Raw genomic sequence first — 12877 nt, 5'->3', positions numbered from 1 at the left:
AATCAAGAACCTATCAATCTCTACCTTAAGTACATCCAATGATATGGACTCCTCAAGCTTATGGCAATGAATTCTGGATTCACCACTCTCTCGCTAAAGAAATTCTACCTCATATCCATTCAAGATGGACATCCCTCTATCCCAAAGGTGTGCCCTCTCGTCCTAGACTCCCCCACCATAAGAAGCATCCTCTTCATATCTACCCTATCTAGGCCTCTCAACATTCGATAGGTTTTAATGAGATTCCCCCCCCCAATTCTTCTAAATTCCAGGGAGTACAGACCTGAAGCCATCAAACACTTCTCATACAATAACCCTTTCATTCCTGGAATCATTCTTGTGAACCTCCTCTGAAGCCTCTCCAATGTCAGCACATCCTTTCTTCGATAAGGACCCAAAATTACTCACACCACTCCAAGTGAGACCTTACTAGTGCCTTATAAAACCTCAGCATTACATCCTTGCTTTTATAAACTAGTCCTCTCAAAATTAATGCTCATGCTGTATCTCCTTACCCTATCACCAACTCAACATGCAAGTTAACCTTTAGGGAATCCTGCACGAGGGCTCTCAAGTCCCTTTGCACCTCAAATTTTTGAATTTTCTACCTGCTTAGAAAATAGTCTACACTTTTGTTCCTTCTACCAAAGTGCATGACTGTAACTTCCTGACATATTCCATCTGCCACTTCTTTGTCCATTCTCCTAATCTGGCTCAGTCCCTCTGCAGTTTCCCTGCTTCCTCAACACGACCTACCCCTCCACTTACCTTCATATCATCTGCAAACCTGGCCACAAAGCCATCAATTATGTCATCCAAATCACTGACATTAACATAAAAAGATGCAAGTGGTCTCAACACTGACCCCTGCAGAATACCACTCGTCACCAATGAGAAAGGCTCCCTTTATTTTCACTCTTTATCTCCTGCCAATCAGCCAATCCTCTATCCATGCTAGTTCCTTTTATCTTGTTAAACAGCTTCATGTGCAGCACCTTGTCAAAAGCCTTCTGAAAATCCAAGTGCACAATATCCACTGATTCTCCTTTGTCTATCCTGTTTGTTATTTCTTCAAAGAATTCCAACATATTTGTCAGACAAGATCTTCCCTCAAGTAAATCAAGCTGATTTTGACTTATTTTATCAAGAGCCTCCAAGTACCCAGAGACCTCATGCTTCACAATCGAGTCCAAAATCTTCCAAACCACTAGCCTATAATTTGCTTTCTTCTTGGGGAATCATCTAACAATGCCATGTGGGTTGATCTTAAAAGTAAGAAAGGGATGGTTAGCTTTGTAGTGCTGTATTACAGACCTGTCCCCCACCCCCACCAGCCAATAGTCAAAAGGAGCTTGAGGAGCAGATGAGTTGAAGGAATGCACATAGTTCTGAGAATAATAGGCTAATGCCTGTAGGAGATTTCAATTTTCATGACATAGACAAGGCCACTCAGAATATAAATGGATTGGGTGGGGCAGAATATGTTCAGTGGGTCCAATAATTTCCTTTAAGTAATATATAGAGGAACCTACTTGGGAAGGTGCAATACTGGACCTCTTCTAAGGGAATGAGGTGGACCAAGTAACTGAAATAGCAGTTGGAGAGCACTTTGGGCCCAGTGACCACAATTCGATGAGTTTTCAAATAGTTATGGAAGAAGAACAACTCCATAGGTTAAAGACCTGAACTGGAACAAGGCTAATTTTGAGGACATTAAGGTGGGATTTAACTGGGTTGACCAGGTGATTATTTAAAAGCAAAGGAATATATAGCAAGTGGAAGGCTTGTAAGTGGGTCATATCAAGAGTCCAGAAGCCATTAGCTGGGACTTGGCAGGGAGGGTTAAAGTTAAACACAAGAGATTCTGCAGGTGCTCACAGCTGACGCCTTGGGCTGAGACGGTTATTTAGTACCGGAAAGGAGGACTAACTTGAAGGTGATAGTTGAAGCAAGCTAAGTGGGAAAGGTTCCAGGTTAAAAAGGTGGGGGGAGGAGGATCTTCAGTTATATTATCAGTAAAAGGGTGACGAGGCAGATACTATGGTAGATCCTTTAAAATATCACCAGACCATATCTGTCAGCAGCACACATTGATGGTTGAGATGTTTAATGTCTACTTACCTTCAGTGTATACCAAGGAGAATATCATAGATACCATAGAAACTAAGGTAATAAGTGAAGTCTTGTATCATATACATATCGCAAGGAAGGAGATACTCTACAGTTTTGAAGCACATTAAGTTAGGCAAATCCTCAAGTTTACCATGCACACTTCCAGACCTTATGGGAGGCCAAGGAAGAAATTATTGAAGCCTTTGAAAAAGACATTTGCTTTGTCATTAGCCATTGGAAAAGAAATGAAGGCTAGCAATTGTTGTTCCATTGTTCAAGAAGGGTAGACAGGACAGGCCAGGAATGTACAGGACATTTGAGTCTGACTTCAGTTGAAAGAAGTCACTGGAGGGAATTCTGAGAGACAAAATCTATCAGCACTTGGATAGTCAAATCTCCAGCATTTTGTGAGCTACTTGGATAGTCAAGGCCTGATCAGAATAATCAGCATGGTTTTGTGGGAGTTCATGTCTGACGGGCCTTTTGGAATTTTTCAAAGAGATAACTAAAAAGATGCAAGAAAAAGTTTGTGAACTCTTTGCAATTACCTGATTTTCTGCATTAATTACTCATAAAATATGGTCCAATCTTCATCTAAGTCACAATAATACAGAAATACAATTAGCCTAAACTAATCCACATACAAGTGTACTTTTCATGCCTTTATTGAACACACTGTTTAATCATTCACAGTTCAAGTAAGCAAACCCTTGTATTTAACAACTCATCTAGCAGCAATAACCTCCACCAAACATTTCCTGTAATGGTGAATCACTTGCACAACGGCAAAGAGGAATTTTAGACCATTTCTTCACACAAAACTGTTTCAATTCATCAATATTTCTGGGATACCTTACAAGAACAGTCCTCTTCAGATCACGCCACAGCATCCCAATTGGGTTAAGGTCTGGAGTCTGAATATTACTGATTTACTCTTGTGTTTCAGTTAATTGTTTTGCTGCATCATCCAACTTCTATTAAGCTTCAGTGAGGTACTGCTACCCTGACATTCTCCTGTAAAATGTCTTGATACAATTTTGAGTCCATTGCTCCCTCAACGATTGTCCAGGCCCTGAGGCAGCATATCAGCCCCAAACCATGATGTTCCTTCCACCATGCTTCACAGTTGGGATGAGGTTTTCGTGTTGGCGTGCTGTGCCCTTTTCCCTCCAAACAGAAGCAGCGTGCATTTCTGCCAAAAAGTTCAACTTTTGTCTCATCTGCCCACAGAACACTGTCCCAGAAGCATTGTGGAACATCCAGGTGGTCTTTTGCAAACTTAAGACATGCAGCAATGTGTTTTTTTTTTGGAGAGTATTGGTTTCCTCCCTTGAACACCATTCTTGTTCTGTGTTCTTATAGTGGATACATGAACAGAGACTTTAAAAGTTCTAGAGATTTCTGCAGGTTTTTTGCTGTTACCCTTGGGTTCTTTTTCACCTCCTTCAGCATTGCACATTGTACTCTTGCAGGAGGCCCACTCCTAAGGAGAGTAGCAACAGGACTGAATTTCCTCCATTTGTAGACAGTTTCTCTTAATGTGGACTAATGAACACTCAGATCTTTAGAAAATCTTCTGCAGCCTTTTCCAGCTTTATGCATCTCTATAATTCTTCTGGTCTTAATTGAGGCACGGTGCACATAAACAGATCTTTCTTGAGAAGAGGAGGCTCTGTCAGTAACCTGACTTTGTCTTTTTTGTCGAGCAGGGCACCTCTACAACCCACACCTCTAATCTCATCTCATTAATTGGAACACCTGACTCCAAATAGCTTTTGTGGAAGGCATTATCCCAGAGGTTCACATACCTTTTGGAACTTGCACTGTGATTGCCTAAATGGTACATTCAGTATTGACGAGAAGTAGTACAATTGTTTGTGCTTTATTAGTTTAGGCAGATTGTTTGTCTGTTATTGTGGCTTAGATGAAGATCAAACTACATTTTATGAGTAATTAATACAGAAAACCAGGTAATTGCAAAGGGTTCACAAACTTTCTCTTGCAACTGAAGTTAAAGGTAGGGCAGAGGATATTGTCTACTTGGACTTTAGTGACGCCTTCGTCAATGTCCTGCATGACAAGCTGATTTGGAAGGTTAGGTTGCTTGGATTCAAGGGGAGCTAGTAAAGTAGCTTCAGAATTGGCTTGTTGAGAGGAAGCAGAGAGTGATGGTTAAAGTTCAATTCTCCATCTGAAGACTTGTGACTCATGGGGTGCCTCAGGGGTCAGTGTTGGGACCTCTGTTAATCATTATTTAAGTAAATGATTTGGATGTGAATGTACATGGCATGATTAGCAAGTTTGCTGATGATACCAAATTAGGGGTTCTTGTTGATAATGAAGCAGATTACAATGAATTCCAAAGCAATTTTGTTCAGTTACAGAGATGGACTGAGGAATTGCAAATGGATTTCAACTCCGATAATTAAGAGATGATGCATTTTGGACATACAAACCAGAGTAAGACTTATACAGTGAACGGCAGGGTACTGACGAGTATTGTGGAACAGAGGGACCTGGGAGTACAAGCACACAGCTTACCGAAAGAGGCTGCGCAAGTTGACAGGGTGGTGAAAAAGGCATTTAGAATGCTGGCCTTCTCCAGTCAGGAGATTGAGTTTAGGAGCAAGGACATTATATTACAGTTAAACAAGTTGAAGGTGAGGTTATACTGAAGTTTTGTGTACAATTTTGGTCACACTGTTATAAGAAAGATGTTGTCAAGTGGAAAGAGTGCAGAAGAGATTTTCGAGAATGCCATACGGACTACAGAGCCTGATTTAGAGAGAGAGATTGGCCACGCGAGATTTTTATTCCCTGGAACACAGAAGAACGAGGGGTGATCTCACAGAAGTTTATAATATTATGAAGATTATGAATGAGCTGAATATTCATTGTCTTTCCTCAGGGTTAGGGAGTCAAAACTATAGGGCACAAGAGGAGAGAGTTTTAAGAGACCTGAGAAGTAACTTCTTTACATAGAAGGTACTGAGTACCTGAAATGACAGTAGAGGAAATGGTTGAGGCAGGTACAATTATAAAAATACATCTAGAAAGGTACTTGGGGAGAAGAGGGGAAGGTGGCAGGATGCTTTGAGAGTTATGGGCTGAACATTGGCAACTGGGGCCTGCTAGAGAGGATGCTGTGGTTAGCATGGACCACTTGGTGCAAACAGCCTGCTTCCATGCTGTATTATGGTGATGCCTTGTAGATGTTGTAAGTTTAGAAAGTGATCCAATTGTTCTAGACTCTAATTTGCTCTAGTTACAACAGTTATATAGCTCATCCCACCTAACAATGATTAAACCTCCTCCCAAATCATGTTGGGAATCATAAGACAGTAGCAGCAATGAATGTCATATCAGGTTCTCTCTACTTGGAGATGGTCATCACAGGCCACTATCAACCCAAGCCATAATCTTGCCCAGATTGTGTACACACAGGTGATGATACACATTGTACAAGCTGCATCATTACTCAAGAAACAGGAAGTGAAGCTGAATCTTATGAAAAAGGGAAACTTTTCATGAAACTGATGATTATTTGCATAAAAATATTAATGCTGGAGTACAAATGTTAAACCCTCTGATTGCTTCAATACAAGCACAATTTCTTCTGACTTTAATGAAGCTGAGATGTAAAGAAAAACTCTAGAACTTTTTATCTTTCTGTGACACAGCAAAAAACTCAATCATGTCACATTACACTCAATCAATTCTGAAGATCTAATTTTATAAAACTATTGGTAACATTGTCAGAAGGCTAAATGGAACTTAGATGAACATTAATAAATACAATATCACACACAATGCAATGGCCAGGCATATGCTATTAGTTAGCAACTTTATAGATTTCCTTACCCCATTCTGTTCCATCACCAGAGCTTCGAGCTTCCCCAGCTCCTTCACCATCTTCAGCTGATACTAAGAAATCAAACTCTTTCAAAGCCTCTTCAGTGTCATCAGGCAAATCAGTGGCTAGCCCTTCATTACCAATCTAGAAATTCCAAATATTGATCCTTTTAAAATCATTACTGTCCTAGCCAAAAACATGCTCTGCAATTTAAAGTGCTAGCTGATACCATTTTAAGGGTTTAACATATGGCATTGATAGTTTTACTAATTAGAAAGTTAATTTTCAAAACACCTTGGAAGACCTCAAAGAAACATATCACAGAAAATTTCATGTAAGGATGGAGAATCTAAGAACTATTCGAGGACCAAAACTTCAAAACAACAAAGTGACCAAACACTGTAACTAGTTACTCTTGTTATATTATCTCCCTATTAACTACTTGTTTTGACACTTCAAAAAAAAACATTGCAGTGTAATCATATAGTATTTCAATGCAAAATGTTAAATATTAAGTAAAATACAATTCCAAACAAAATAATCTTTACTGTTCTGATGTGCCATGAGCAGTATCAGGAACAAAGTCGGTGAATTTAGAACACTGGTCAGAACATGGAACTACAAAGTTGTGGCCATGACAAGAGACTTGACTGCTTCAAGGGCAGGACTGGCTGTAGGATGTTCTGGCGTTTAGATATTTCAAAAGACAGAGCAGGAGATGAAAGAGGAGGGGAGGGTGGCATTGCTAATAAGGGAAATCACTGTGACAGAAAAGATGTTGTGGAGGAATTGTCGACTGTATCAGTGTGGTTGGAAGTCACACACAGGAAGGGAACAATCACTCTTTTGGGAGTATTCTAAACACCCCTCAATAGAAAAAGAGACACTGAGGTGCAGTTGGGAGGCAGATTTTGGTAAGGTGCAAAAACAAAAGGGTTGTTTGTCAAAGATGACTTCAGCTTCTCAATTATTGACTTTCCTTTGTGCAAAAGGTTGAAATCGGGTGGATTTGTTAGGTGTGTCCAGGAAGGATACTTGACACAGTATATAGACAGGCTGACAAGAGGAGAGGGCATACTGGATCTAATATTAGGTAATGACTGGACAGGTGACAGATCTCTCAGTGGGTGAGCATTTCGGAAACAGTGCCCACAACTTCCTGGCCTTTAGCATAGCCTTGGATTGGACAGGAGGCGGCGGTATGGAAAAGTATTTAGTTGGGTGAAGGTGAATTATGATGCTATTAGGCAGCAACTTGGGAGCATAAACTGGGAACGGATATACTCAGGGAAATGCACAATGGAAATGTGGAAGTTGTTTAGTGAGTATTTGAATGGGTTTCTGGATACATTTTGTACTACTGAGGCAGGGAAAGGATGGTAGAGTGAAGGAACCATGAGATGTGGAACATCCAGTCAAGAAGAAGAGAGAAGCATACTTAAGGTTTAGAAAGCAAGGATCAGACAAGACTTTTGAGAGCCAGAATGGAGATTACAAATAGACTAAGGAGAGCTAGAAAGGGACATGATTAAACCTTGGCTAGAAGGATTAAGGAACATTCTAAGGTGTTCCACATGTGAAGAACAAGAGGATGATTAGAGGGATCATAGGATCGATCGTGTGCCTTGAGTCAGAGAAGGTATGGGAGGCCTGTAATAAATAGTTTGCTTCAGTATTCGCCATTGAGAGGGATGTTGATGTCCGTGAGGACAGCATAAAACACGCTGATATGCTAGAACATGCTGACGTTAAGACAGAGGATGTGCTGGAACTTTTGAAAAATATTATGATATACAAAACTCCGGGATCAGGCAGGATATACCCCAGGTTACTACGGGAAGTGAGGAAAGAGACTGCTGTGCCTTTGGCAATGTTTTTTATGTCCTCATTGGACAATGCTGTAATGCCAGAGGATTGAAGGGTGGCAAATGTTAATCCTCTGTTCAAGAAAAGTAATAGGGATAGCCCTGGGAATTACAGATCAGTGAGGCTTACTTAATTGGGTAAACTATTTGAAAGTATTCTGAGTGTACGGATTTACAAATATTTGGAGAAGCATGATTTGGGAGAGTCAAAGTGAGGGGGACAGGTTGTGCCTTGCGAGCTTGATTGAATTCTTTGAGGATGTGTCAAAGCACATCGAAGAAGGCAGAGCAGTGAATGTTGGGTATATGGATTTTAATAAGACTCCTTCAGAAAGTCAGAAGCATTGCATCCAGGGAAAATTGCCTGTTTGGATTCAGAATTGGTGGTAGCAGATGGAACACATTCTGCCTAGAGGTCAGTGACCAGTGGTTTCTGCAGGAATATGCTCTGGGACCCCTACTCTTTGTGATTTTATACGCAACTTGGATGAGGAAGTGGAGGCTGGGTTAGTACATATTCAGAAGACAAAATTAATGGTGTTTCTGGATAGTGTATAAAGTTGTTGTGGATAGTGTACAAAGAAACACTGTTAGGATGCAGAGCTGAACTGAGAAATGGCAATGGAGTTCAATCCAGAAAAGTGTGAAGTAGTTCCCTTTGAAGATTGAACCTGAAGGCAGAATACAGGGTTTAATGGCAGGATTTTTAGCAGTGTGGAGGAACAGTGTGATTTGGGGTTCACATCCATAGGTCCCTTAAAGTTGCAGTGCAAGTTGAGAGTTGTTAAGAAGGTGTATGGTGTGTTAGCCTTCAATTGTCAAGGGATTGACTTCAAAAACCATGAGATAACGTTGCAGCTCCATAAAACTCTGGTTAGATCGTACTTGGAGTATTGTGTTCAGTTCTGGTTGCCTTATTATAGAAAGAATGTGGAAACTTTCGAGCGGGAGTAGAAGAAATTTACTAGGATGCTGCCTGGATTAGAGTGCATGTCTTATGAGGGTAGTTGAGTGAACCAGAGATTTTCTCTTTGGATTGAAGGAGGATGAGAGGTGACTTGATAGAGATGCACAAGACGATAAGAGACAGGGAAAGAGTGGGCACTCGGAGACATTTTCCCCAGGCAGAAATGGTTAATATGAGGGGACATAACTTTAAGGTGTTTGGAGAAAAGCAAAAGGGGGATTCCAGAGGTAAGGTTTTTTTAAATACAGAGTGGGAGGTGGCTGGAACACACTGCCTTGTATGGTAGAGGCAGATACATCAGGGCCATTTAAGGCACTCGTAGATGCGCACAGTTAGGAAAGAAAAATGTAGAAAAGTTAGATTGATCCTGGAGTAAATTAAAAGGTTGATACAACATCATGGGCTGAAGATCCTGTACAATGCTGTACTGTTCTATGTTCTTACAATGTACATACATTCTATACAAAGTTGTGCAAGTCCCTCAAAGACAGTAGCACAATAAGGTTTGAATAATTACTTTATGCTTCTTGTTTATTCTGTGCTTTTCTTTGCTGTCTGTGATATCTTCTGCCATTTCACCATCTTCTTCATCATCATCACTGTCATCATCTGTGTTTTCTAAGAAATTAAATGTCTCAAGAACAGCCTCAGCTAAGCCACCTCTTGGCTTATCTCCAGCATTCCTATATATAGAGTATAGAAAAAAATTAGCAATATCCAAAGACAGTGCTGGTATTAAGAAATTAACTTCATAAAGCGAGTTAACTGCTTACAACACATTTCACAATTTCTTAATATTGTATCCTTTCCTCTCATTATCAACATAAGTTTAAAGTTTCTTCTATAAGCCTGAAATACATGATGCAACAGAAATCAAAAGTAACTACTTTTTCTGCTGTTACCCTTTCCCTGTTCTAAATTTGCCCTTCCAAAAAACAAATCTATAAATTGCAGCACCAACCTTCTCCATAATGGTGTGCTCTTTGGTGAAACAGGTGAAATAAATGCAATCTGAATTTGAACATGAGCCAAATCTGGCATTAAGCTCTTTGATTCAGAGATGTTCAATCCAACTACTTTAATTCCACTTTGATTAATATTCAAAATGTTTTATAAAATCTAATCCAAATATGAATGCTTGTGTAATCACATTAGCAAACTGCAATTATATAGTTTGAAACAGAGGAGCAGGATTTCAAAGACCTGTAGAACAGAGGACATGTCAGGAAGAGACAAAGTCATCCAGGGATTTAAACCAATACAGGTTTTAGAATCAATACATTGTTTTTCTTTGAGCATCTCACTTTTCTGCAGTCCTTCACTACTTTGTAATTCTCAATTTTCTATCTGCCCCTAAATACTTTACAAGATTCTAGGATACAAGCAAATCAATGAGAAAGAATGACAAAAGACTTGAAGCAAGCTTAAAGTTAACAGAAGTATTCTACAGGAAAAGGGTTGGAAGAAGATATATGGGGACAATTCAGAATATACAGTTAATTGAAATGATGCAAAAATGTTCTCAAAGCTTCTATAAAAAAGTACAATATCTCAAAATGACTCCTGAGAATCTGTAACTCAAACCATTTTGGACTGGCAGTGAAAACCTTGTGTTTATATGTCAGGACCACAAAAAACCCAATGCAAACACCAGTTGCAGCTAAACTTCTCACAAACACACCCACCTACCTCATCTTGTCAAGTATCTACTGTCACAACAATGGAGAGTCTTTGATGGTGAAATATATATTAAGTCATCCATGTGGACTGAATGCAAGTGTTTTGTAAGTTGACCACTAACTTGTGTGTGGATTCTCCAGTGTAGAAGAGAGCATGTTTGTAAATACCGAATGCAGCAGATTAAAAGTGCAACTGAATCACTTCTTCACCCTGAAGGACTGTTTGGGTTTGGGATGGCAGGAAAGGCTCAGGATGAGTGCAATGAAAAAAAGAATGGTTAGTGGGGATGGAAGAACAGATCAGAGTGTCGTCAAAGGGAGCTGACCTGTTAAAATGCTGAGATAGGAGAAGGTGTTAGGTGGTTGAATCTCTTCAAGTTGCTGGAATTTGCAAAGATTGTCCTGATAAATGCAGAGAATGAAAAGTGAAGGCCAGCAGAGTTCTATCTCATGTTCAGGAAGAAGACAAATTGGAAGAACAAAGCTGCGGGAAATATGCGGAATATGGTTAAGGTGCCTGGAAAGTCACAGTTAAGAAAGATAACTCACAAGCACCTGTGTGGAAAGACTTTATTTTGAAAAAATCACAAGAGAGAGAGGAACCAGAGAAAGGAAATGGAGAACCTCGAGGAGGCAGGATGGGAGAAAGTGGAATCATGAAGCTGTGGGAGTCTGTTGGCTTAGAATGCATTTTTGGGATTCACTGATATAAAGATGGAGAGATCCAAGAAAGGAATGTAATGAGTCAGAGGTGAGAGTCTGTTGGCTTGTAATGCATTTTTGGGATTAACTGATATAAAGATAGAGAGTTCCAATAAAGGAATGTAATGAGTCAGAGATGGACCAACTGAAAGCGGGAGTGGAAATTGGGAGCAAAGTAATAAATTTTTAAGCTCTGCATGATGCAGGAAGCAGCACTAATACAGCCATTGATACATTGTTCAAAGCAAATTTATTATTAGACTACATATGTGCCCTCTCGTGTTAGCCATTTCAGCCCTGGGAAAAAGCCTCTGACTATCCACACGATCAATGCCTCTCATCATCTTACAACACCTCTATCAGGTCACTTCTCAGCATTTTAAGGTGCTTGGAAGTAGGTACAATGGAGATGTCAGGAGTAAGTTTTTTTTTAAAAAACGCAGAGAGTGATGAGTGTGTGGAATGAGCTGCCAGTGACGGTGGTGGAGACGGATACAACTGGGTCTTTTAAGAGACTCCTGGATAGGTAAATGGAGCTTAGAAAAATAGAGGGCTATGGATAACCCTAGGTAATTTCTAAAGTACATGTTCAGCACAGCATTGTAAGCAGAAGGGCCTGTATTGTGCTGTGGGTTTTCTATGTTTCTAATACTATGTAACATATAAATAAAGTGAATTTAAAAAGTAATCAATAAGCCACTGGAGGAACTCAAGTGGATCAGGCAACATCAGTGAAGTAAAATGGAAAGTTGATGTCTTGTCCCTTTTGTTTACATATTTTAAAAACCTCATTAAGTCTCCAAGTGAGGTTTGAATGATGCCAACTTTAGCCATTGTACCAAAACAAAAACAATATTGGGAAAAGAAAGCCACATTGGAACACAGAATACCTATCCACTGTATTCTTCTTGCTTTTCCACGCAAAGCTATTTTCTTTCAACCTAAGCTTCATCCAGTAAACTACTCAAAGAGACTGATACTTAAGTGTTCCATCAGCATTTTAGGAATGACGAAATAATTAACAGTTTCATTTCTCACCTTTTAACATCTTGCACTTTTTGTTTAGATGGCGAGTCTCCCCCATTAAGAATTTGTTCCAGATTCTTGGGCTCAACTGACCCATTCTGCTCAGAGCCAGTAAGGCCTAATAATGATCGCACTCTTTGTGATCGCACATCCAGAATTGTATCTGTGTAACCAACTTCCTGTAAATACCTGTGAAATTTGAAATAAAATTGTCCAAGTTTCTGATTCCAACTCGTGTTTTGTTTGGCAATTATCTTACTTCCAGATTTTATATTAAACTATTTCACATTTTATTCTGCACCTTTAAATTGCTACTAATGAATATTGCTGATAAGTAATGCATGTGAATGTTTACAGCAGAATACATTGATCAAAAATATGCTAACAGTGGTAACAGCTTTATATGCTAACATTAAGAACATTTTACAAAGCTTGAACAGTTAACACTTTATTAGCTTAACTACAATTATTAAATATATCCTTTCACAAAACTATAATTTTTCTAGTAACAGGAGATTTATCAAAACACACATTGGAACACGCTATCCCAGGTTACAAATACCCAACTTAAGGGGACATGTACATATAAGCAAACTTCCATAGCATTATGAAATTCAAAAGACCAACATACAGACAAACATTTATTTCTACAAACAACAGAACTAGTCATTGT

The 12877-nt window shown here is 39.4% G+C and overlaps 1 protein-coding gene across 3 annotated transcripts in view; it reads right to left on the bottom strand.

Annotated features, from left to right (window-relative positions):
* Nucleotides 1–12877, bottom strand: part of strn3 (striatin, calmodulin binding protein 3) — a 198883-nt gene that overhangs the window by 102295 nt on the left and 83711 nt on the right. For all 3 annotated transcript variants that reach the window (XM_063050439.1, XM_063050448.1, XM_063050457.1), the window contains exons 5-7: nt 12217–12393; nt 9315–9480; nt 5974–6109 (exon numbers count right to left, since the gene is read on the bottom strand). In XM_063050439.1, coding sequence (XP_062906509.1) covers nt 5974–6109; nt 9315–9480; nt 12217–12393 — 479 coding nt within the window. The remainder of the gene's footprint in view (nt 1–5973; nt 6110–9314; nt 9481–12216; nt 12394–12877) is intronic.

The sequence above is a fragment of the Mobula hypostoma genome, chromosome 1 (assembly GCF_963921235.1).
Source record: "Mobula hypostoma chromosome 1, sMobHyp1.1, whole genome shotgun sequence".
Taxonomy (NCBI): Eukaryota; Metazoa; Chordata; class Chondrichthyes; order Myliobatiformes; family Myliobatidae; genus Mobula; species Mobula hypostoma.
This window is presented reverse-complemented; position numbering and strand designations above follow the sequence as displayed.